We start from the raw sequence: 27139 nt of genomic DNA, 5'->3' as shown, positions 1-27139 counted from the left end.
TAGAAGATTGATTTTGGACTTTAATTTATTTACCAGTTTCTTTCAATCCAGGGCAGCTACTGCAGTGCTTTTGGAAAATGGCAAACACTTGTTACTTCAGATTTGTAAATGAGAGTGCAGTCATTTCTTGGGGTTAACATGGTGAATAAAGATACTGAAGCAAAAGTCCTTTCTCAGTATGACATATACCTATACAGAAAGAATATCTCTTACCTACCCAAGGCATGAAAAAAGCTTTAAGTTGTTAATTTATTATATTTTCAAGCCAAAACCTTCATGTCCATATTAACTGTTGGTTGGACAATTTTGTTTGTCAGTATTAATTGTTTTGTGTTTTGTTTCACTTTCTTTCAAGAAAACAAAGTAACTACAGAGAGTCAAGAAAGTTAAGGTGAAGGTTTTATTAAAAAGATTTTTTTTTTAATGAAGTATGTAGGTGTTACCTCAACAAAGCCAAAGAGAGTGAGAATTTTATTTTCTGAGAACTTTGTGTTATATGCCCTTTCCTTGGACTGTATGCACAATGGAGATAGACAGTTCATTCTGATGGAGTTGTTGATAAGAAGAAGTGTTTAACCAGGTGCAGCTGCTGACCCCTTAAATTGCCATAATTTTCATGGTGCAACGCCTTCTGTTATTTACAATTTCATGGCATTGGCTACCCTGTATTCATGAGGGTGCAGACAACCTAAAGCTTTCTGGTCTGTACAAAGTGTGGGATGTGTACTTCTAAAACTATTCCTGCAGTGTGAGAATGCAAGGACCTCTGGGGTGTCTTTACCTTTGTACTTTCCGCCCTGAGGTCATTATATTGGGCCGTATAGATAGGATTTGATTAGCGTGTCTCTCAGCTTCCATAAGAAAGAATTCTAGACAGCTCTAGTTTTATTTTTAAAATTTTCTCTAATCAGGAAAACTACCCAAAGGCACCAGTCATAAAGAACAAGAAATTAAAACAGTTTGGGGAACTTATGCCAAGTTGTGCTTTTTCTTTTTCTTCTTCTTTTCCTTTTTTTAGTTATGAGCCAAAACAAATGTGGGATGCTGTTCAAAAAGTGAGATCACTTCATTTTTTAACCCTCCTATCTTTCAAATGCCATGTTCAGTTTTCTTCAGGCTTTCCAGAAATACTCTGTCCTGGCATAACTTCATGTGTGAGATTTCGGTGGGTCTCATAATATAGGCTGGCTACAACCTTAGCTGTGGAGCACGGTAGTCTTTTCGGTAGCAGAAGAATGAGTGCTTTTTAAGCCTCATTCACAACTATCCTTCCCTTCTCCATGAGTGTTGTTTTTTTGGTTTCCTTTCTCTCACTTTCATATCTGTGTTGCTGACTCCCTTTTCTTCACCTCCTATGCTGCTTTTGCCTGCTTTTTCTCTCTTTCCCGTTTTACAAAGAGAAATGTTAACAGAAGTTAAAACTATACTCTAGTCCTACATTTCACCATATGATTATTTTTTATGCTGGTATATAAATTTGTTTATGTCAGTTAGATTTTTCTTGCTATAGGTTTCAGCCCTTAATCCACTACTGAAGGCCTCTGCTCTGAATCCAGCTTTAAGCACTTCTCACCTCTGAGAGCTGCATATAGAGAAATATGCAGTGGGCTTTTTGGCTTTTCCACACTGCCTGATTGATATCACAGATTGATATCAGTGTCACACTGATATCAATGTCACACTGATATCGATGGGGCATTTAAGTCAAGTGGGGTTTAGATGGGACCTCGAGGTTCAAACTTCTGGTCCTGTATGCAGGAGTGTCCCCACATATCCCCACTGACTGCTGCTGAAAGTCACTGTGGTTTTATACTTGCAGGGCATTATCTTTTTCTCTACTGTGCAACACTGAAGCATAAGTTAAAAAGTATTTAAGAAAAGTATTTCAAAAGGAGTTTTTTTAAAAAGGATACTAATCATTGTATGTTTTCTAAATATGTTTTGGTTCTTTTTCATTTTAAGAATGTAGTCTTGCATTTTATGAAAAATTCAAGTATGGAAATAGTAGTTATTTGGAGATCACATGAACGACCTGGTTTAAGAAAACAGTGTCTTTAACAACTAGCTTTGCTAGCTGTTTTTTTTTTTTTCTGTTTTGTTTTGTTTTGTTTTTTAATGATTCTGCCCTATTCACTTTATGCAGTGTAGCATAGCTGCATATTTAATATGGCATTTAAGGTTGTAAATGTGCCGTGAGCTTTCTAAGAATCACAAGAATCAAGAGTTCTAAGATTCATAATTCTTACCTTAATTAGCCTTAGTGCTCGAACACATAAAACATTTCTTGGACAGTAGCTTATAGGTATTAGAAGGGATGTAATTTCTCATAAATTGTTTACAAGAGGAAGAAGCTTTCAAGAGAAATTTGGCTAAGGAGGAGGGAGAAGACACACAGTTGTCACAATGCAGTACAGCTCAGAAGGGAGCAGTGGAAGAGATATCATGATTAATAGCAAAGAGACAAAGGGCAATAAAGAAGGACTGAACAGAATATACGGGAGGAGGAAAAATTCAAGCGGACTAGAGATGGACCATATAAGTAAGTCATGAAATGGAAGAAAGGGATAAGCAAGGGTGTAGATGAGTAAGAAGACATTTTTTTCTAGAGGGGGAAGTGTTTAGAAAAGGCAGAAACTGAAAGGAACAGGACAGAGAAATGGACAAGTGCAGTGTTTGCAGCAGGACTACACTTTTGGAACTTCGACCACCGATGGTTCTGTCTTTTGTGTCTGTTGGGTAAGGTGCCAAAGTAACATTTTGATTAATTACAGACCGATGGAGCTAAAGGGAAGGGAAAACGAAAAATGCTGTTGAGCTGTGGCCAATGATTCCCTGCCTCTCCCTTGTTTCTTTAGGCTTTAGTTGACACATTTATGTTTTTCTGATCATTTGTAGAGTGACACAAGTAAGAATCCTGCTTCGCTAACAATAAAGAACGTCTCATCCATGGACAGTGGGCTGTGGATTTCATGTGTGGCAGAGAACATTGTGGGAGAGGACCAAGCCTCTGCTGAGCTCACGGTATTCTGTACGTACACAGGCCTCCATGCAGCTCATGAGGCCAAACCACATTAGTAACAGCTATTTTGGTTACAAATATTTTGAGGGTGCACAGGTTGCAGAAACAGAAACATCTTTTAAGCACGTGAACTATCTACTGCTGTTAATAACGGGAATAGCTCAATCAGCAATTGCTGAATTTATCTTCTGCTCCAAGTTCTGTAAAAAAATACTTTTCTAAATGCTTCATCTTCCAGTTAGAACAACCTGTAAGCAACAGTCTGAGAGCCAAAGTACTCAGTGGCACTGTCAGTGTGGGAAGGTTTGTGATGGTGTGCATATATGTACACACTATCTTAGGAATTAAGAAGTGTGAATGCATCAAAAGGGTCATAGAGTTAGTTATAAAGAGACTACAAATATTAAAGGTTTTATTATCTAAATAAACAACTGGTTTGTTCAAAAAATAACACACTTGCGACATTTGTACTGCCAGATATAAATTTATTTGTCATAGCTTTGAATAATGTACTTATTTGTCAGGGCCAAGGAAGGGGGAAGGGACATGTAATATGGAGACACTGGCTTCTTAGATCTAAGATTCCAGCCTGAATTCATTTTGTGTGAACAAGACAGCATGTTTTCACAAGTTGCAGTCCTCTGTTCAACTGAAGATGGGAATGGAACGCTTTGTAGATGGCAAACTTTGTTCAGCATGTGCTCATGACAGAGAAAACTAGAAAAAACACTATAGATGTACCTCAAATGGTTTGTAGGTTGAAATTGGATATGTAATAGCTATGGGAAAGAACATAAACTAGAAATGTTTGAACAGTGTAAATGAGATTCTGAGCTTGGCACTGTTATGAGTGATAAAAGGGAGTGTAACTAGACAAAATTGGATGCAGTTAAGAATAAATATCAAGGAAAATTTCCCAATAGTGAAATAATGGGCAAGGTGTTGTAATAGTCTCCTGAGGGAAACAGAACAAGTCTGTAAACTTGAGGCATTTAGCAGTTTTGAACAAATAATGAGAAAATGTATAGTAGAAAATGGTCCTTCCCTGTCAGAAGAATCCAGGGAATGAAGTCATCTGTTCTGGCTTTGATTCTGTGAAGAAAATCATCTGAAAGTTTGGATTCCTGGCTGAGGATATTTCCAGTACTGCTTGCTTTGGGCCAACTTTTAAATATTTTCAATACTGTTCTGTTCTTTCAGCACTCCTCTGCACCATTTTTTTCAGCTAAAAGTAAAAAGTAAAGCTAAAATCACTCTCTCTCCCTTCTCAGTGATTCAGTAACTGAACTTCCCACACCTTGCAGGGTGTGGGATTTAAGTGGTGTTCAGTTTTTGTCTGAAACTGGTTTGTTTTGTTTCTTTCTGAAGAATGGCTTAATTTCAGTTGTGAATGTAGTACCCAAGGCAGAGCCAGTGAGTGTCCTGTGTGAGTGTCCTGCAAATAGGTATAATTCCTACAAATAACATGCTTTTGTACCTTTGAATGAAAAATACTTCCCTGATAACTTGAAGGGCTGGGGAAAATGGCTTGTTCAGGATATTCTGATGTTCTTCACTCTTTTTTCCAATATAGTTGCACCAAATATCACATTTATTGAATCTCCAACCCCGGACCACCACTGGTGTATTCCATTCACTGTGAAAGGGAACCCTAAGCCCACATTGCAGTGGTTCTATGAAGGGGCTATACTGAATGAGTCTGAATACATCTGTACTAAAATACATGTTATCAATCAAAGTGAATACCATGGCTGCCTTCAGCTGGACAACCCTACACACCTGAATAACGGTGCTTATACCTTACTGGCAAAGAATGAGTATGGAGAAGATGAAAAGCGGGTTGATGCTCATTTCATGTCAGTGCCTGGAGATGGTGAGTATAATTTATTTTTTTTTTCCCAGTATTAGTAGTTGCAAATTGATGGGATTGTGGAGACAGTGCACCTGGCCAGCTTAACAGATTTTCAGGAAATGTTTTATATGCTTTTATTTTTTTTTTTTTTCCTCTGAATGAGTGTTGTCAAAATCAGTTTTAAAATAATGCTTTCCTTTAACATTTTCTTCTTGTTTATTGCATCTCAAGGCAGGCCATGCTACTGCTCTCTAAATCCTTCTTTTGGGTAATTGTTCTCAGTGTCAGCTAAGGCTAGTGAAAGGTGGCTGCTTCTGAAATGTTTCCTCAAGCCTCAGTTCTGATCTAGAAAGCAACGAGTGCCCGTTCAATCACTCCACAGGTTTTCTACACTATGTGTGAATGCAGCTAGGTAGTGTATCCAAGGACACGGGGATGCCTACATTAGCACCTAGTGCCTTGTGGCAAAATCAGTAATGCAGTCCAGCGAGTTGACGATAATACCTTGTCTAGGACACCAGAGGGAGCTGGAGAGAAAACAGGTAGTCCAGAGGTAGGATGGTCAAAGTCTCAGGCCCTCTCAGGCATTTTGATGTCCAATTACCATTCATTTCAGTTAAGGCTGGGGATCTACATGCCTAGGAATATCCATGCTCAAGATGGTTGCTGTTAAATATCTGCATCTTCTGCTCTAGAGGCTCTGCCTCAGCCATTCTGAATGTATGAGAGCAGACTCAAGGTAGACTAACTCAGTGAACTGCAGGGACTCCTGTCAGTGATTGATGTTCACTGTGGTGTGGTAGTTCACCACATCGTCAAAACCATGTGTGAAGTGACTGTAAGGGTAAGAAAGTATACGTGCAAATGTATTGTTTCATGTAGAAAAACCTCTGAGTGTACCTTGCACAGCAAGAGTGGAAATACAGGCATGTTTTGGTGCAAATAATTGCACAATTGTATTTGAAAATATGAGCATATATCTACATTTGGTTTTTTAATCACAGGATATAAAAAGCCGTCTTTTCTGAAACAGCAATGTGCATTGCCAGTGTTATCTGAGAGAAAAAAAAAAAAAAGTGAATATTTAAATTCTCTCTCCTGCATTGCAGGCTAGAGACAGTAAAAATATGGTCTGTATTTAACATTTGCTCCTAACAGCTCAGTCTGCTATAGGGAGAAAGATGGCAGGTCTTTCTCTTTCCCACACTTAGAAAGAGAAGGTGAAGAGCTGTTACAGCCAGGCTGTATTTACTCCTGCTGTCCTTAGTGTTCCTCTCCTCTTTCTTCTCTGCAGTTCTTCCTTAAATAGACTCATTACAGGAACATGCCATGATTTCAGCTACTGGCATCCTCTGATACTGTGTTATAGCAGCTCAGCAATACAGTTCACCTCGTCCATGTTTTCTATGCAATGGAAGCTCTGCTACACTCTGGGTATTTAACATGAACCTGGCTTCATTTTCTCAGCAGAGTAACAGTTTCCCTAATACATTTATAAGAATTTATCATTTGTTGTCTTTGATCCAAAATCCTCTTTCTGTTCTGTTTTTCTTTTATTCTTTTTGCCTTTACACTGAAAATTTTCCAGTTGTGGCCTTTTAAATCACTAAATAGAACAGAAGGCATCCTCCCAATTAGGCAGACAAAGTTATTATTTGCTCCATCATTTTTATATTCATAAGGAATTTAAGTTTGCAGATAATCTGTGCTGTGTTCTTTAAACATTTCCCAAGTTCTGCGGTGGATTAAGCTTCACAAAAACAGTATAGAGGAAAGAGAACTACATACAGGCAGGATGTAACTGCATCAGAAATCAGTTCATGCATAGAGGATGGCACCAAACTAGTCTTAAAAATTAACAACAGGGGAAATTGCTTATCTAGTTAGCCTTCTCAGTGTTGTTCTTATTAGTGGAGCTTTTTCCTATAAGAGTCATGGCACTGAGCTTTAGAATATTTCACAACATTTTTCTCTCTTCCACTGAAGGTGACATAAAAGCAAATGTTAAAAAAACAGAATCCTCCATTATTATTATTATTATTATTATTGTTATTATTATTATTATTTAGTATTATAATTTAAAACACGGTTAGGATTCTTCTAAACACTCGAAAGGCTTCTTCAGTGCTGTCGTTACTGTGTAGTTTCTTCTTTTGGCCCACATGTTGTACAATGAAGCATAAAGATTAAGGTCCACACCCTGGTATTATGTTCATTTCCATGCCTTCATAACTGAATTAAATGCCTGTCCTGATGTTTCATGGGGTGGGGTATCCTCACTAGGCTTTGAACTGATTCTCTGGTTATTGCATCACTTATGAGCAAATGAACTGAATGTAAAAAACAAAACAAAACAAAACCAAAAAAAAACCACATATATATATAAACCCTCACCTATAAGTTATACATCTGTCTAAAATACAGCTAAGTCTGAAACGTGTTCTGTCGTCAACAGAGTAATACTTTACTTTCAAAGTTGCATCAAACATGATGACAAAGACAGAATTTGTGCTAAGATGTTCTCAACTTCCAGCATGCTTCTTGCAGATCATTTTTTGCAGACATAAATGAGAGGAAAACATATACCATAGTGGGATTTGGATTGAGTTAATGATATTATTGTTAGTATCATAAAATAAAAGTCTCTTTTAGATGCTAAAGTCTAGAAGAAGAAAGTTCAGATTCTGCGAGGTAGATTTTAAACCAGTTTTAGTCTGCTAAAATTCTTGAATTCCAGTGAAGCTGTTCCGGCTGACGATTATATGCTTATTTGAGATTACACTACAACAAACACTAGGCAAGAAACATCCAAGTTACATTCTGGGAGCTGTTCCCAAAGTTGATCCAAAACAACTAATGAGTGCTGGAGAGATTTTTACCAATAATAACTAAGCAAGCTCTGTCATCTACCAGCGCTGTACTCTAAAATTCAGCTGAAGGAATTCAAGTCACATAGTATATTGCAAAAGTAAAAGAAAATGTTAAATATGCCTTAAAAGTAGTATCTTGCTAATGTGGCATAACAACATGGGTCTGTTTTGGAAAAGTATGTTTTTGGATTGAGTCTTTTGCTGCTGCTGCTTTATTTTGGAAATGTCAACTTTATAAAGAAAGAAGTAAGCAAATCAAGTTGATGTACTTTATAAAGATGAGTGAATGGGATAAGATTCTTAATAGTTTATTTACACAGCAACCTGTTCTAACAGGGACCAAAACAACTACGCTGCTCTTTGTTTGCCTGAAAAAATAATTGCATGTAAACATGTAAAATTACTGTGGTGAAGTTTAATGTTAAAATAGCTTCAAGTGATGTTTTGATGATTGAGCAGATACGCTTTTATGAAGGCAATTCTAAATAGAAATTTGGGTTTGGTCCAAATTTCAAAAACGTGATTTTTGCCACTTCATTTGAAGTGAAGTATTTAGTTATGCAAAAGGTATTTGAATGGAGTCAATGACTTCCTAGTTTAAATGCCCCTGACAGGAATTAAGGGTTAAACTAGTTTGATGACTTTAGCCCATTCCAGTAAACAGTAACAAAAATATTGCCATGTTAGCAGGAAATAGAGGCCTGGGAGTTTTGTTGACGTTATTTTTCCTTCAGATTACAGAAGGTAAATTTGAAATACCATCTTTCATCAAATGGATGTTTTATAGTGGAAAAACTGAATCCATGAAAGTTTGTGAACTGAAAACCCTGGTCAGAAGTTGCTTGAGGACAGACAGTAGTAGTACAGGCTGTTTTCACTTGTTACTTATTTCTGCAGATTGACAATTCCCATGGGGTCTATTAGCCTATATCTCTGGATACCAGAATATCTTCAAATGCATTTAAAAGCAAACCTAATTATCTGCTGCCATTCTGCAGATAGTTTGCAACTCTTTGTTTTGTATTTTCAGCACAGATTCTCACGCTGTTGACATAAGCAGAAACAACTGTGTTCTGGTCATACTTGTCAGTGGCTTTATTCCAATGTAATGCCACTGGTGTGGAATTACTACACAGTACTAGAGTTATGCTTTTTGAAGTTTAATTCATCTTTAAAGGTTTTAACTATCTGCTAATTTTATTTAAAAAAAAAGAGTAAATATAAGGAAAAGATGGTTAGGAGTCTACTAGATAAGCTATACTATGCTATAAATACATTATAAACCAAGATGAATGGGTATGTTGAAATATAACACAAGTATCTTTCAGGATGTGTATAGTCTAATATCATGCTAATTTCAGTGGGCGTTCCGTGCATTATACTCACATATGTGCTCAGCCTTACATATGTGTGATAAATAGAAAGAGCTGCAAAGTGGAACTAGTAAAATTTAGAAAAGTGTAGACTAGATGTGTCCATTTGCCTCTGTAAAGGCTGCTTTATGGGAGACTCTTTTGGTACAAAGAACTCTGTGTTTCAGCTGTGCATCTGCTTTTTGGGAAGCATCCTTTCACAGAGTGAATGAGATCGGGCTGTGTAGGTCATTGCTACCTCTAGCCCTTAACTTGACAGCTCACAGTGTTCTAGCTGTAAACCACTTTGCTCTCGTAGTGCTTAAATTGCAAAATTTTTTGTCCAGGTAAAAGTCAGTGATGATAACTCCCACTGAAGTCTGCTTAAGGTCAGGATGAATCTTATCATTGATTCTCAACAAGAATAGTTATTGTTGCACTTTTTTCAGATACACATTAACAGCAGAGAGTACATGAAACCAAGTTCTAACTTGGGATACCTGTAAAATAATTGGAAATGTAATCTGATTAACAGGTAGTGTAATATATTGATGTTGTTTTGTGTTTGTGTAGGTACTGATAAATGCTATTGCAAATAACATGTCAACCCTTAAAAAAATCCTAAAGAAAGTCTTATTCTTTCAGCATTTACAATCTATTTACAAAGGCTTTTTCTTTTTCTTTTTTTTTTCTTCTTTTTTTTCTTTTATTTATTTATTTTTTTTCTCTTCTCCATGTACAGGTAGTGGCCCAATTGTGGATCCAGACGTTTATGGTATATATTTGATTTTCTTTTTCTTTTCTTTTAATGATAGAAATGAAGGAACTCAAACCACTAAAAGATTGAATGTCAGGCTCAGTTAAACTGAAATGGCACATGTTACAATACAATTCTAAAGGTACTTTGTGTTGTCGGTTCTTCTCCTGCCTTATATTATTTAAGATCGGTAAGGGCAATGTGATGCTTTACTTACCCTGCTGCTTTTGATTCACATTAGGAGAGGCATAAATCCGCTGCTACGAATGGTTGCAATTGGTTCTGTGGGATAACAGTAGTCTGATGTAGCTCACAGGCATGAGATTTTGTGAACCTTTCAGAGGCATTTCTTGGAGGAAAGGAAGTTCATGATTTCTCCTTATATAACTTAATTTATTTTTTCAGGAATGTTTTCATACTTGTTTAGTCACCAAAAATGTACCCCTAAATCCCACTTAGAAATGAGGTTGGCACAAGTAAGTTTTCCTGTAGGCAATTTATTCTTCTCTGTCCTCTCATTTGTACCTTCCTTTAATCTCTCTTACATAAGCAAAGCATCAGCTCAGTGATATCTGAGTGAGTGCCAGAAGATTTGATGACATGGTGTTCACATTAGTTTTTAGTTAGGCAAAATGTTTTAGGCTGTACCTAGTGGAAGCCAGCATGCATTAGAATAGAATCTGTGAACAGCAAAACAACCAACTAGTTTTATGTAGTACTTCTGGTACACTTCTGGTGAGCATGAAAAGTCCATTCTAACCAACATACCCCAACACCCTTTAGCTTCCAGTGGAAGCTTGATCCAGTTTGGAATACTTTCATTAGGATGAAATGGCCCATAAGTCAAGTTTTCTTTAAGCTGATTTAAATGTTATTGCTTTGATTCCATTCCATGTCATTAAACTTTAGCAAATGTGCAACTGAAGCACCATTTTGGTTTAAGTGCTTAGAAATACTAAAGCACAGCTTCCCCTCCCTCTCTTTCCAAATTATTATTTTTGAGGGGGATAGGAGTTGCAGAAGGTGATGGTGGTTTGCACAATTTCTTAATTCTGTTGTATTTATATAAGCATATATACATAAGTACATGAAGCTTTTGATTCTGAGCTGTTTGCCAAGGTCCTGGTGCATGTGTATGGCTTTAACCATGTGAGCACTGTGCTTCAAGTGACTTTGGTTGATTCTGTCAAAATGTGTGCCCAAAGTTGTGCAAGTGAATCACAACCAGCAAGATCTCATCCTGATGAAAGCAGTATTCCTTGTTATTTCTGGCTTTTCTTCCTGCTTTTTGAAATTGCTGTCTTTGATCTTTGCTTCAGTGACTCAGTGCTTGCTTTGAGAAACACTTTCCAGAGTGTTTCCCTAAATTATTCCAAATTCACAAGTCCAGTTGGTGAGATGAATATATGAGGCAGGCTGGAAAGCCGAGAAGCTCTTTCACTTCTGTGGAGAACCACAGCCTGCATAGCTGACAGGGGAACCCGCTGGGATTAGCTCCCCCTGGAGACCAAGCCTTTTCCACGACTCCTTTTCAGACCACTTGATCTCTGTGCTAATGTTTATCCACAACTCAGATGATGTTGGAAGGGAGGTTTAAAGCCCACTCGCTCCCCAGCTGTCCCTTGGGACTTGACCCTTCTGTGTCTTGCACTCCCTGTGAGGTGGTTTCCAAAGGCTTCCCATTAAGTGTTTTAAAAATACTGTGGGAAACAGAAGAACTGGGGAGGCAGCAGAAGCCTGCATGATGTTAGGTTCATTGGGGGGTTCCCTGCACATAGAGACTTACCTGCTGGTGGCGTGGAGCCGTCACTGGTCCCTCGTGGCTGGAAAAGGCAAGGAGGAGAGGCTGGAGTGGTCCTGTGCAGGAGGTACTGGTGGAGACAGAGCAACCTGCCCAGGGTTGTGCAGGAAACCAAATACAGAGCCAGATTCCTTGGCTGCTAGTTCATGTTTCCATGCCACCCTGCTTCTTCTAATGTGGTCATGAACATGGCAGAGACAACGTGCCCCGTAGCACTGAGCCCCCAGGAGGACTGTGCACAATGACGCCCCAGTGTTTATTGCGGTGTTCTCATCTGTATCCCAGCTGCTTTGCACCTTGTTTTTAAAGCAGCTACAGGATACTATCCAGCTAGAGATGTGCTTTACCTCAGTTGGCACAGTTATAGGTAACTGCATAAGGTGCTAGGCACCAGGGAATCTGGCCCTGAAGCAATACGAGTCCCACATAGTGTGAGTCAAGAGGCGTGACCCTGTCTGTATCAGAATGCTATGTGTCTATAGCATGATTGCATAATAAAGTGAACAAGAATTTTTTTAATTCAGAATTGCCTGGTTTTGGCTGGATGGCTGTTGTGCATGTTTTCCTTGCCTGGCTCACCCATTTCAAGAGGCTTTGAAAATCTGGCACTCATTCAAATGTAAATGTTTCACAGTTACACGGTGGGAAATGGCAATGCAACACCAGTGTACCGAAGTGACCTACTTTTTCTCTTGCCCATTTTAATATAAAACTGCATTCGGAGGACTCAAAAGCTAGACATGAAATATTCTGCATAGTTCTCATTAGTCCTTCAGGGTATGCTTCCCAGTAGCTTAGTACAGATGTGGACGTAAACAGAATTGCAAAGAGCAACTGCTTTTGCCCTCCACTATTTACAGGTAAATTTAAGAGCAAAAAAAATCCCTCTAGAAACTTTGTACTACAGAGAGCAATGAAGGTTCTCAATATGTTTTGTTTATTGGTCTTGTTATAAAGCTATTGCAAATAGGGTTGGTCAAAACTCTTAGTGAGTACTTAGTGAAGGTAGTTGTAAAGGAAACCCATTCTTGTAGGCTGAGATACTTGTTAAAAGCTGAATTCTGCACTGGTGAAGAGCTCATGTGCTGCCTACAAATGAAAAAGTTTCCTCTTTTGCTGTGGCAAAACCTGTAGTCAGAGTAGCGGCTGGTCTGCACAGCACTCTGCCTCAGTGTCCAGGCTGCTTGTGCAGGTGAGTCATTTGGGTAACGTTTATGCTGCCTGTAGTAAGGGATGCTGTTTGCTTTTCATTACTATTTTGACCTTGCTGCATAGGAAGCTATAGGCGTAGAGATACAAAGCTGAGTTGGAGAGTTCAAATGGTAAAAGACCAGGAAATTAAATTTTGTTTCCCATGAAAGCTCTGTATGTATTTTGGCTTGAAAAAAATCCTGTCCTTCAGCATGTGTGGTATAGAGCCAGAATAGACTACATGAGCTGATTAGACAACCTGACTGTACTGACTGTAGCACTGGTGGCAGAGGTAGCTGTGTGGGTTCATATACCAAAAATCTCCAGCCTGCTGAGTGCTTTGCAAAAGAAAATGTGTTTGTGCATGCATGAAGATCAAAAACCTGGTGCAGCTTGTTGCTAGCGTTGCCAGCTGAGCTCTCCAAAATGGCCTTGGGAGCTAGAGAAGGCAAATTCTACCAAGGTGCAGCCCTCCCTTCCTCGCCTTTCTAAGTAGCAAGGGTTAGTGCCTCTGTGGTTAGTGAGAACTATGCCTCTGCATTTTGCTTTTTCATATTTATGGCTTCAGTTTCATCAGTAGGCTTATAGCATTGTTTTTAATCAAAATGTGCAAAGAAATACAGGATTAATTGCTAATTTAAATTAAAATGCTAGAGGTGCATGAGTAATAGATGCAGTTATTGCCCTTATTTGTTTCTTTGATCTGCACACATTACAGTCATAAAATTGAAACATTATGTATATTTTCAGATGTAATCATAAAATACATTCAGTTTTTTATTTTAATATATGTATCTCTAAGTTCATATGCACACTTCAATTTTTTTTATCTCATTTGAATAAATTCAACAAAAAATCATGGACTGTAAATATGTTTCATTTTTAAATAATTATAAATAATTAAAGCCTGTTCATTCTTTTGATGGAGTAGTTCCAAATTCACCCTGTAGACCGGTCAGTTATCATTATTTTGATAAATCAAATTTCTTCATACTATCTTAGGCATGTAACTTTCTAAAGTTTTACCTTTATGACTTTATCATGCTAAACTTTAACCTCTATGCACACAACGGTATTTTTAAAATATTTTTTAAACTAAGAAAAACAGCTACTTCACGTTTTAGAGTAATAAGCCAGCTCAAAAGCCATATGCTAAATTCACCTCAGCTAAACAAAAGTCCCCAAGCTAGTTTTCTAAGACAGTCCTATATTTGGCTGAATACAAGGCTAGAGAAGTTCAGTATAGAGGACCATCTTTCATTTTTAATGAGAAGTCAGAAACACATAAAAATAGCTTTATGGATGGAGTTCTTTTTAACTCTAGGTTTCCCAATAGAGAGAGAGATTATGGTGTAGATTGCTTCTCTGTTAAGCCGCAGAGAGAAGCAGCTTCTGTTGTCAAGTCTCTCAGTCACAACACATTTGTTTAAAATTACCTGTCACAGAGATCTCCCACCAAGTGTACCAGGTACAATAGCAAGTATGTGCAGTTTTCAAAGAGTCCCAAGAGGTGTTGCTGACCTTGCTGTGCTACAGAGCTGAAATAATAAAGACAAGCATTTCCCTTCTGAGGTTACGAAATTATAAAAGCAACCTTTTTTTTTTTTTTTTTTCATTTCCTAAGAGTATGAAACCACACCTAATGATCTTGGAGACACCACAAATAACAGTAATCAAATCACTTCTACGGATGTTTCCAACAAAGAGAATGAAGATAGCATCACTGTAAGTATATACATTGTTTCCTGATCTGTAATCTTGGCAGACTTTCTGACTATGCAACTAATGAAACTGCAGAGATTGTAATGGGACCCTAAGCTACTAGAACACCAGAGCTATTACCATGTTGTGATCAAAACAGAAGAAAAAAAAAAAGAAAAAAAAAAAGAAAAATTAGAGCAGTGCACCCCACTCCTACCCTTCCATTGCCCAGTTTTTTGAAAGAGAGAATCACTTCTCTGACCAAGTAAAATTACTATTTAATTGGTTTTGTGTTTTTCTGAACAACTAGCTGTAATTTTTCAGGCCAAGACTCTGCTTCTAATTTTAGGCAAGGAGAGCAACTCTATATTTACAAAACAAAGGCATCCAAGGTAATTTAAAGATTGCTGTTTGAATTCCAGTCTTGAAGTCAGCTGCTCCTAACAGAGAGGATGTGCTGTAACAAACTTTCAGACTCTTTACCTATGCTTCTAAAACATGTTTTTGTCTAGTGCTTTGATCATGTGCAGGAGAACTTTAGCATAGGTAGCTAAATTGGTGGGTCTCCTTCTTTGCTGCCTTGCCTCTCACACTGTCCTGAGCTGAATTGCTGGAAACTGGCATTGGGTGGCTAGTCTGGTTAATATTACTGCCCCCACAGCTTCAGTTCCCTGGCACAGCAGCAGGCAATGCATGCAGAGTGTGTGCGTTATGAACCAGTGCACGGGCTGAGAGCTAGGGAGGAGGGGGAAAGGAGGCATTCAGGAGACATTCTCCTATGGCACAGGAATCAGAGGAAACCCGACCAGCATCTCCTTCCAGTGCTGATGGCTGGGGGGTGAGAAGTCCTGAGAGAGCAGTGGATGGGCTCCTGAAGCTTCTGTTTTTTTCTGTTCCTGTCTGTTAAATGCCATAACACTGACAAGCCTCTAGTCCCCCATCTCGAGGATCCCACCAGCCACTCTTCTCTGATAACAGAATAACTGAATGGCTGAGGATGAAAGGGACCTCTGGAAATTTGCTGCCCCTCTTCCCCTCCTGACTCAAACTGGGGTCAGCTAAATCAGGGCAGGTTTCACAGGACTGTGTCCAGTCTGGTTTTTAGTATCTCCAGGGATGGAGGCTCCACAGCCACTCTGGGCAACCTGTGCCTGTGTTTGATCACCCACACAGTAAAAAAGTTTTTTCTTATATGCTTTCCTTACATGCTTTCCTGTAACATGCCACTCTGTTGGAAGGGAAGGAAGAGATGTACATTCCCTCCCTGCCTTGAACAAGTAGGATGTTGAAAAAGTGATTCTCAGAGGTGTCTGCATCTCTGTCCTCTGTAAGATAGAAGGAAGGAAGAAACTTCAAGAAGTGGCTGTTTTCTCTACTCTTTGAACTGGGTGCAAATGTTTCCTGGTTGAAATGAATTTCTTTACCTAACTGTTTTAATCTGAATGTACGTTAAATATTTTGGAAGATAGATCATGAGAACAATACAAACACATCTATTCGTGTACTCTTTTTTAGGTGTATGTTGTGGTGGGAATTGCAGCACTGGTGTGCACTGGCTTAGTAATAATGCTTATTATTCTGAAGTTTGGAAGACACTCTAAGTTTGGAATGAAAGGTAAGCAGGGTTGCTTTTTATGTCTTAAATATGTCATAATTGTTGCGGGTTGAACAAACTTATACATTAGGCTTCTGCACCAAGAGCATTTGAGATAACCAGATAAAGAGCCATCACAGTTAGTGTTTCATTTATTCATCAGGTAAGTAAGGGCAGAGACAAATGTGGGTGGTAATACAGAATTTTGGATCAAGTCCTTCTGGGCCTCTTTTTTTTCTCTCTTATGACAAATCCCATTTCTTTCCCTCCTGCTTGCACAGCCCAGTGGGAAACTTCCTGGACTAAAATACTATCTGAGTGTAGTGTGTTGTTCAGTGTAGGGAGAAAGAAGATAGGAACTTAAAATTTATTTTGAAATGAATTAGATTACAAATATTTGATGAGAATCTATGCTGTACATCAGAGGTACTTCAGACCATACTTCAAATGTTGCTTTAGGGTGATAGATGCAAGGAAAACAATAGCAAGAATGGAAGGTGCAATTGCAGTGCCTCCTGTCTTACTGGCACTTTCTGACGGATGCATTTTCTTGAGCTTCTGTGCATATCTTGGTAAGTGGCAGCAGGAGAGAGTGGCAAGTGTGTGTGTCCCTTTTGGGAAGGGGTTATCATACTGCATAATCAGTAAGTTTGACTTCAGTAGGTTTTTAGTTGCAAAATTGTCTATCTAGCTCATATTTTATTAAGGGTATGCTTTTGGGATAATGACTACATAAAATTCTGAAAGGGCAGCAACCAGTACAGAGTTTATTTATTCTCTAAATATGACTAGTGATGGTTATCAATAGCAGTGATACGAGATCACAGTTCACATACAGTCCTTCAAAAACAAATCACAGGCATGGTATGTCTGGTAGTGGTGAGCTACAAATAAATATTTCGTTAGAAAGGAATGACCTTCAGTTGTGCCTGATGTGAACCTCAAACTTCTTCAAAGTTTGCATTTACATGTGAGCATTCACGTATGGATCTATCCATAGTCCAAAGTCCCAGAAACACTCTCTCGATTTATCATCATTAGAATTGAATTATTGAATCGATACTAAAGCAATATTTAAAACTTGAGATTAGAACGCCATATCAATATGTAAGACCTAGACTAATAATAAAATATTACCTGCTTTGAAAAGTCTGCAGCATAAATATATATTGTCATATGCCTTTGAATTAAGTGACAGCAAAATTAGCCTCAACTTAGCATATAGACATTATTTTATAATTGAAATTTAATAAACACTCTTAGTAGGGAAGTGGGAGAGAATAAAAATCCAGATTGCTTTGGAAAATATCTATAAAACATGATTAAAAAATCTTGTCAAATCTTCCCCAAAATGTGAATGAATATTTTGCATTCATAAGAAGGAAATTCCTGAGTTGCCTTCAGGCAGAGATGTAGAAAAGGCAGTGCTTCATTTTTCTGTTGCCTTGTGAAAAAACAATATGGCCACCTCAGACACCCTCTCATTAAATATCTCCCCACCCTTCTTCAGAAACTACTTTAGAAAAAAAGAAAACAAACCAACAACAACAAAAAAAGCCCCGATCACTCAGTAAATGGAGAACTTAAACTGGCACTCAGTGGTGTTTCTCATGTAACCATGTACATGACGAGGGAAAAAACATTCCACTGAAAATCAGAAAAAGAAGTGTGCAAATAGGCATCAGTGCTGTATGTCCAGTAGGAAATATCTTTATGTAATGGATGAAATTTTCATCCCTTTTGGGTTCATGGCAGGCAACTGCATTGTCTTGAAGACTTTGTTTTATGCCTCATATTTTTTAATGGTAGTTTATCCCATCTTTTGCATGGGCATTATCTATCCCCTACTTGGACTGTGTCCTGGCTGAATAATTCTGTTGCTTACAGAGCTTGAAAATGTTTGGAGTTTGGGACTAACAGTGTCTAGTCCCCCCAGAAAGAGATGTCGAGCAGGTGATTGTTGTTTGAGCTATGCTGCGTAAGCACTGGCTGTACCTGGAAGCTCTATGCATGCTGAGCAGACACAGAGACTGCCACAGAGCTCACGTGCCCCCCTTGCCTTCTCCCCATGACTATACATGTGCAGAAAAGAATCCAGTTTATGTGACAGGTCCTCTGGAGGCTTCCAGTACATTGGCTGTACCGATCAGTTTCTTACCAAAAGAAGTTGAAGAGCTGTGTGGAAATAACTTACTCTCTCTTTGGCTTCTCTTCATTTTGTATATCTAGGGTAAGGTGACAGTCTGGGATATGTTCATTCCTAAGCTGTAGTAGTAGAGTGCTTTTGCAGATAAAGATGACAAGGAAGTCAGCTCACCTATTCACCACCAGTAATAAAACTAAAATATTTTGTTTGTGGTGTTCTGGATTCTAGCTGGCGTCGGGTAGCACCATATGAGGCAATTCTTTTAATGCTTGCCTTGCTCCTTTTCACTTGTCTTTTAGAGCTCAGTGAAGTAGCATGTTCTGATGATTAATTTCAGGAACAGTATCAGTATAGAGCTGGTCTGTGAGCTGTGCACAAACAGACTTAAAATAGGGTTAGTATGAATAAAGATACTGTTCTGTGGGTAAGCTCTCATGTTGTGCTAGACTTCCAGACAGTATTGCAAAATTCATTGAAGTAACTGGTGAAACCTATTTCTCTCTTTTGCTCTGCTTGTGTGTATTTTAATCACTTTTTATATGGGGTCTGTTGTTAACGGCTTTGTGTGAAAAAATCCTCTTGGTTTCTTCAATCTGGAGGTGAGGTTTTTAGACTCTTGCAAGATGCAGAAACATAAATGGTGAATTCTTCAGTTAATTTCTTAAGTGTATTCATTAAGATTTGTGGGTTGCTCTTATGAAACACCTTGGCTTGCTTGCCTGCTGGAGGATATGAAAGTGCTTATGGTGGGAGTTCACTTAAGGCTGCCAAGACATCTCTTATCATTTTGTGTATATGTCTGACTCCATCTAACCAGTTTATGAAACTGCAAACTAACAGGGGAACAGGAGAGGAGAGGGCAGGAGAAAGTTTTTGATTTCCCTTAGAGTATTTCCAGAAGAATAATTCTAGTCTTGTTTTATTCTATTTCCACTGTTGAAAAAAATGTGAATGTAAATAACAGCTAATTGCAAAATAAACAACTTTATATTTTGCAAATGTTAATACAGCAACATGCCACTGTGCATGGATGGAAATACAGAGCAAACTCATGTAAGGTAGATCAGTGGATAAAGTTTGAAACAGCATAATTCAGTTAAAAGGGTGAATATATTTCTGTCAATTTGAACTGCATAAAATTTTAGCACAAGGTGTTCATATTCCAGCAAAAGGACAACATTTATAGTGCAACTAACATGCTAGGAGCACTGCAAGTGGGTGGTTGCAGACCAGAATGTTATCACAGCTGTTTTTAGAAACTGTAGAGTTTCTGTAGGTTTTACCAAAACCAGAAAGGAGGGAGAACTCACTCCTCCCCAAAGCAGCCCCATAACAAACTAACAAATAGAATCTGACAGAAGAAGAGGGAAACAAATGTGTACTTAATCCCACTGGGGCTAGTGAGGCTTTTTTGAATGTTTGTATGAAGCTTCTGTCAATGCTTTGAGCTTTGTGTGGTAGTGCAATGCAAAGTAATATAACAAACTAAGTCTGAAGTTCCCATCATGCTTGGCCAGTGCCAGCTGTCTTCTCCCATCTGTGAGTTTAAGGATCACCCTTTGAATGGTGCTTGCCTTTCCTTAAACTCTCTCTGAACTGCCTACCATGCCCTAAATGGAGCTGCTGGCTGTCGATGATTTGCCCCTTTTGCAGTCTTTTGAGAGTGTGCAGCTCGCAATACAGAAATCTGTCTTTCTCTGACCAGACATCAAGTGGGTTGATTAAAAAAAAAAAAAAAAAAGTATTCCTTTTGGGACAAATGACCCCAAAATACTACTGTACCCTCAGGCCCTTCATAGCTGCTTGTTATGACTTTTGTGTGGAAGTTTACAACTAGGACTATCAGTCAGGATGCAGTACTTTTTAACCAAGCTGATTAAAAGTTAGGAACAAACCCATGGATCTTGCCTGCCAAAGTCAAACCCAGATATTTCCTCCTACTTCTAGATAGCTTTTTCTTTCAATTGATTTCAGTAACTTTTGTTCTAGACCGTGAAGCTCCTTGAAAACTTTGTAATTAAACTAAACTGGTTATTCCAATATGAGCACGTTCCATAGTGGTGGATTTGTTTTCTTTGTGTGTCATTCACTATATTGTTTTTGTTTGTAAAATCTTATTAAGTATGAGCTTTGTTGCTAAAGGCAGTGTAGGAGAAGGCAGACTGGAACTCATCTTCGATTGTAGAATATTTTTCAATTGTCTTACAGTATTATCATTTAGGTAAGAAATGCCTTTGTGCTTAGTAATATTGCCTTTGTGCTTAGTAATATTGTCACTCTGCTCTTGTGGTAACAGTTTCTGTGTCCATGAATGTGTCCACAATGCCTTAAAGTCTTTAATTATTGTGTGCCCTAGTAATTGTATTCATATGACTTTAAATATAATGCTGTCCGAGTTAGAGTAGAGTGGTATCTTGTTCAGTTTGAACATAATGATTTGTTGAGGCTTCTGCATATTTTTTTTTGGATGCAACTTACTGCCAGCAGGATAAATTTGTCTTATTTTTTCTCTCTTATTTGTCTGTAGGCATATACCAAATGGTCAGTATGTTCTCTGCTTTAATACATTTTTATTTTGCTCCATGTTGTTATGGCAAATAAGGTGATTGCATGAGATTTTGAAACAAACCCTCTTCATTCAGACTGGAGTGTTGAAGAGCTCAGATTTTGGAGAGTTCAGATCAGTCCCAGCAAGTGGTTTGAAGTACCGGTATGGGAAAAGGGAGAGATATTCTATTTAATTCATGCATTTCTGCATGTCTTGCTTAAACAATTGGGTTGCTTACAAAGAGAAGAATGACATACAATTAGAATAGAAAACCCTTTATGCCTTTTAGTTCTAAACTAAATGCAAAATAAAAGCTTTGCTTCTTCAGCAATGGCCTGCAGTTTGGCAGACTTGATCTACTATTCAAATAGGTAATAAGGTTCCTATGAGGGCTTCCTTGACATTTTTACCTTGTTTGCCAGACAACTAAGAGGAGCTTTGCTCAAAAGGTAGGATCAGTTTGTAGCATGGGGGCACACTTACTGCTTGACCTTCATCGAGTCACTGAATACTGAACTTTTTGGCTTTCCATTTGTACCTGTAGAAGTATTGTGTTGTACATACCCTAATGCCAGTTTGGTGGGTGTCAATCCTTTAATGTCTTTACAACATTTCATTATTTAGTCAGTGAGTAGAATATAAAAGAGCTATTAACTCATGTGCGTCAGTGTTGTATGATAAGATGTAGAAAAAAATGAATGTGCTCAAATATGCAATATTTTTAGTGTGTAGACATGTAAAGACAATGGTGATATTGCTCATCTGAACCAGACACAAGAAGTTATTTTAATTGTTTGACATTGGCATTCCAATCACTATAGTCATGGGCAAATGACACAAACTGTCTGTATCAGGTGCATCACTTGTTTAATGGGGGCAGTAGTATTTATGTATCACGTGGACATTTGGAAGATAAATTTGTTATTGTTTGTGAGTGTCTTATGTTAAGCAAATTACCTTACAAGCAGCTGTAAGTACTGCAAGCACTTCAAAGACTGAGAGTTCTTATGAACTGATCCATGCAAGTCATTCTGTATAAAGGGTTTTATGAAGATCTGAAAACATTTAAGCCTTCATTCTCTTTGTTCCAATAAGGAAAAGAGTAGTCTCTTAAAACATTGCTCTGGGGCCGTGTCACCCTTTCAGAACATACTATAAGGCATTTCTAGCTATCCATTGTTTATTTATATAAAATTTGGTCTCTAGATATCAGATTTCTATTTCTGTCTGCTACTAGTTTTTCTGAGTCTGATGCTAAAGTGCAGGATTTAAAAGAGGAACATAGTTCCAGTTGTGAAGCAGGAACAAGCCAGTGAGTGACATACCAAATATATAAAAAAGGACTCAGGGAGTCATCTCAAATCTGAAGGTGGGACATTTTTAATGATAAGATGGGGCATTTGACTATGATTGCCTTTAGTTACAAAATTCACACTTAGTTATAATGACTGAGGCAGAAAATGAGTTGTTAACTTTTTGGCAGCTTTTAATGGTTCAGACTGCTATGGATCTTGTTAACACAGGAAAATTATCTGGGGTCTCATATTTCTTACTAATAAAATATACATGTAAAGTAAGTTTAAACAAGTGCTTGCTGTATTCCCCTCTCTCCCTCTCCCAAAAAGAAGCATATGAACGGGTGGTGCGATGAAGAACTACACATGTATATGGTAAGAGAGAAGTAAGATGAACTGGAGAACTAGGGAGATGCTGAATACAAAAAGGACAAGTTAGGAAAGAAATGGAAAGATACCAAAGAGAAATTAGACTAATAATGGATGCAGTGGAAGTGAACAGAGCTAAAAGTCATAATATACAGGGCTCTATCTATCTTGATGTGGACTGAGGCCTATAAGGATAGCACAGCTCCTAAAAGAAAGCTTGATCAAGGCAACGGCCAAAGAGAAGAGTCAGACTCAATGGTGTAAATTGAAGAGTGTTTTGACCCTGTGTTCAGTGTGCATCCATGTTGCCACATAAGTCCTTACTTTACAGAGCTGGGGTTTTTCTTTCAGTTTCTTTTGTGCAAAGGGTGAACACTTTCATGCGCCTTTATGAACTTTTGACTATATGCAGATCATGCTGTTTCAGAAGTGCATTGGTTTGTGAGGGGAAATTGTGGTCTAGCCCATGAAGAATTTTAGAGAGAAAGAAGACTGGATGTAGGAGGAAATAAGAGGATGAGAGGAATGGGAGGTAGGAGAGAATGTTGTTCTTAATCTTAATAATTGAATGTTTATCTGTAATCAGATTGAGAGCAGGCACAAAAATAGATTGGAAGAAGTATCCAGATATTTTGAGAGATCAGAAAGAAAGAAAAGGAGCAAAGAACAGCAAAGCCAGCCTATTTTATTTTATTTATTTTATTTTATTTTGAGTGGCCCCAAGTCTCCAATACTTTAAGTTCTATGTAGTACAAATTTCATACGTGCTTCATGGAGATCACCATTTGAGAAATGCTGCGAATATACGATGATAGAAAACTAGATGCTAAAAATCCAAGAAGTTCTTAAACAACATAGGTGGGAACGTGAAAAGCAGATAAATATAAAGTATTCCTGGTAGAAATGAGATCCTTTGTGTCATCTCAATCTGGGAAAAAGGCTAATTTTGGAGGGGCTGCTGGCATAGGTGTTGTTAGAGCAGTTCTTTTGCTGCTCCTGGTGGCTGATCCACCTTGTACTGACACATCTTGGAACAGCTGGCACTGACAGTCACTCTTGAGAGTGTCTGGTCCAACACCCCCCATCCTCAAAGCAGAGTGAGCTACAGCAGGGTGCTAAGGGCTGTGTCCAGCTGGGATTGAAGATCTCTCAGGATGGAAACTCCACATCTCTGGTCAACATGTGCGAGTGTCTAGTCACCCTTACAGTACACTTTTTTTTCCCTTATTTTTAAATGAAATTTCCTCTGTTTCAGTTTGTGCCCATTGCTACTTGTTCTGTCACTAGCCGTGCTGACTCACTGCTGAGGAACAAAAAAAGGGGAAAATAAAGGTGGCATGTGGACAAAACCACTTCCAAGTGGTGTTGTGTTGGCTTAATTGAACTGAAGACAGGGAAATACCAAACATTTACGGTAGAATGCATGCTTTTTCCAGTACAGTGACATCTTTTTCATCAGAATTACTTGAGTCATGTATGTGAGTCTCCCCTGAGATCACCACTTGTAATTGCCAGTGGCGATTACAAATTTATGTTGCTTAGGAATTAGTTACACAGTTTTTACAGTACCTGTGAGATTTTATGTAAGTTTCCATCCGTTTGCATTCCTCAGCTTTCAAAGACTGATGTAGGATTCCTTCTGTGATAGAGCTGCATTAATTTCTGTTTCAGGTTCTAAGTTTGAACTTTTTTTTTTCCCTTTCTTTTTTTTTTCTTTTTCTCTCTCTTTTTTTTTTTTTTCGCTTGGGAAACCTTGTGCTTGTCCTGAATAGTATAAAATGTTCTAATTATCTGGTTCATAATGTTGTGTTTTTAAATGCCTGGCTATGTTAACTACTTATGAATTCTGTTAACGGATGCTGAAATCTTAGTACAGTTGGAGGGCCCTTTTTTGTTTTGTTCCTGTAAAAGCTTTCAGTATTGAGTTTCACACCACAGGGAAAGATTCACCATGGTCTCAGAGTCTGTCTAGCACAGAGCACTGTGCTGTAGTTCTCCTCACAGCTGTTGTTGTTCTTCTTCCTGCAGTGGAAAAGTAGCATGGATGAAATCACAAAAAATTGAGTCTCATAGAAGTATCTTCCAGGTAAATGTGTGTCTAGAAAAGCCCTGCAAGCTAAAACTGCTCAGAGATTACATGAGATTTTTAAAGTTTTCTGATTGTTATTTGAACTTTCTCCAAACCAGGAAAACTGCTTGTTCTTTCTTGTCTGATTTTGCAAAAACACAGGAGTAGTCTTTTATCAACAGCTTCCTTTAATGCATCTGAAAATGCCTTTGTTTTGTTTGTACATTCTCATTGCATTGCACTCCTTGGACCAGAATATTTGGAAAAAGCATCAAAAATAGATTTTTTTTTCAATATTTGTGACTTCTTTTTTTGGAATGAATAAGAAACAATGCAAAACCATTGTTGCAGCAGTGCTGTGGCTGCTTAGGAAAAAATCAAGAAGTACAAAAGTTCACAGGAATTAAGAAAAATGAAGACAAAAGGTAGTCAAGCTACTCAAATATGTAGCAAAAAGAACACTTTAGGTTTTGTTTCAATTCTGGGCAAAAGTTCAAATAAGATTGCTTTATTTGAATGAATGGCTCCTTTTTATATCTCTTTTTCACAAACGCACACTCACCCCCCACACCCACCCACCCATGCATGTTTATCTTCACCAAGGATATCTACAGCCTAGGAGCAGCTCTGTGTATTAGCTGTTTACACAGCCCCACTACTGCAACCTGTGAATTCCCCAAGGTGTTTTCTTTATGGGTAGCTGAACACATGTTCTCCAAGTGACTCACAGCCATTCTCAGTTGTTCTCTTCCTGGGGATACTATACCTCCCCAGTGCTTCTTCACTTGTGTGACGTAGGTATGCCTCCTTGCTTCACATGGGTACTGTTTTAGCCCTTCACATTTATTTACTTAAGACGTTAGGGCTATATGCCGTCACCAGTATGGATGATATTCCACTTCAGGGATCAGAAAAATCTTTATACATAATGCCTTTTTTTTCCCTCCATAAATGAATGATGAGGTCAAATAGGAATGGTTTTCCTATTTCCAAGTAGATTTTTGTGCTGCCCCCAAAACCCATTTTATCCTAACTCCTTCTCTGTATCCTACCTAAAAATCAGAATTGCCTTTTTAAACAAGTGTCCCTCATTCACCCTTCTTTTTGCCCTCTGCCCTGCTTTGTCCCTTTTAACACTGTTCATGCTGCCAGAGTCAGAAACCAGGAAGAACTGACACTTCCAGTATGGAAATGAAAAGCTGGATCTAGCAAAATGAGATTAGTCTTATTTCTCTGAGATTTTTTAAAAACAAAAGGAGGAGTTGGGATTTTTTCTGTTTTGCATTATTCTGTTTGATTTTTGGAGCTTCCTAAAGAAAGCAGTGGTGGGAGTGAGGAAAGTAATGAGTCCTTCATCATGAAGTAAAATGGACAAAGTAACTGTTTAGGAACAATTACTAGTTTTAGATTAGTTTTATTCTTAGCATTAAAGGTTAATACCACTGTTATTTCTTTAACTGCATGGTATAGCTGTATGCCCTGGGGCACAAAGTGGAATAATGCACATGGAAGAAGTATTCGTAAAAAGTCCTGCAGGCATCCCTGACGGATTACAGAGCATTTGTCATGACTTCTTCCTGGCACTTTGGCCAGCTCATCTGACTGGGGTCCTCCTGCCTCCACCCGCTCTTCTCTTTCTTGTCCACTCTGAATATTGAATGTGTAATAATACAGAGCTGGCATGGATAAGAACTTGGAACTGAACCTTTTTTTCTCATATTTGTTTTGTATTTTAAACACATCTTCCCCATGGATTTCTCCATCACTTTAGTGAGTAACACTAGTGCCCCTAAATTAGTCTCCAGCCGCATCATGAAGACTTAACCCTCTATGGCACTTTTAGGTACGAGAAATTTTAACTTTGTTTCTGGTCAGAAAACATGGTGAGGAATGTAAACTTGGAGAGAAAAACTCTTAAAATCAGTGAGTTGAGTTACAAGAGCCTTCTGTTTCAGCTGGCAGTGCTCAGACACATGAGCTGGTGGCCATGGCTGAAACCTGGGATGGCTAAGGGCTTTCGAGAATGTTTTGCGGCCTAGTCTCTGTATGTTTGTGCTGTTTAAAAAAGTTGCACTGCTGTGATTTGCAGCAATAGGCAGCAGCAGGAATGTACCTCACAGAAATACTCCTTTTTCCACACTGATGTCTGAACCAGAATTTCTTGGCTTCAGTTAGTTTATGTAGAGAGGACCATTGTAGTGTTCCCGTCTGCATTCTCTGGAGCTGCACTGTTACCTGCCCTTTCCCTACGACATGTGGAGATGAGTGCTAAAAGCAGCCTGTGTTTTAAGTCCTCAGCTGGCTCTGATTGCAGTTGTTTATTTTTTGAGTATCTCTCACACCATAGCTACCTGAGCATCAAACTAAATGGGCAGCCAACTTCTGTGTTTGTGTCTACACCAGTAAATATTTCTGACCAGAGCCCTCCTCTTGGGAGATTCCTGAGAGCTCTCACAGCCCTCAATCACTTCAGAGACTAGTAGATAGTGTCCTGCTACATTTCTCTCTTTCTGTGCTTCTGAGTGCCAGCTTGCTGGCTAAGCAGGTTGTAGCTGCTTCTCGTGGTGTCTGAAACT

At 38.4% G+C, this 27139-nt stretch overlaps 1 protein-coding gene across 10 annotated transcripts in view; it reads left to right on the top strand.

The window, feature by feature from the left end:
- The window catches only part of NTRK2 (neurotrophic receptor tyrosine kinase 2), a 202410-nt gene that overhangs the window by 42066 nt on the left and 133205 nt on the right, over positions 1-27139 (top strand). For all 10 annotated transcript variants that reach the window (XM_048080554.2, XM_048080553.2, XM_066989061.1 and 7 more), the window contains exons 7-11: positions 2896-3028; positions 4593-4892; positions 9836-9868; positions 14467-14567; positions 16059-16158. In XM_048080554.2, the coding sequence (XP_047936511.1) occupies positions 2896-3028; positions 4593-4892; positions 9836-9868; positions 14467-14567; positions 16059-16158 (667 nt within the window). The remainder of the gene's footprint in view (positions 1-2895; positions 3029-4592; positions 4893-9835; positions 9869-14466; positions 14568-16058; positions 16159-27139) is intronic.

The sequence above is a fragment of the Anser cygnoides genome, chromosome Z (genome assembly GCF_040182565.1).
Source record: "Anser cygnoides isolate HZ-2024a breed goose chromosome Z, Taihu_goose_T2T_genome, whole genome shotgun sequence".
NCBI lineage: Eukaryota > Metazoa > Chordata > Aves > Anseriformes > Anatidae > Anser > Anser cygnoides.
This window is presented reverse-complemented; position numbering and strand designations above follow the sequence as displayed.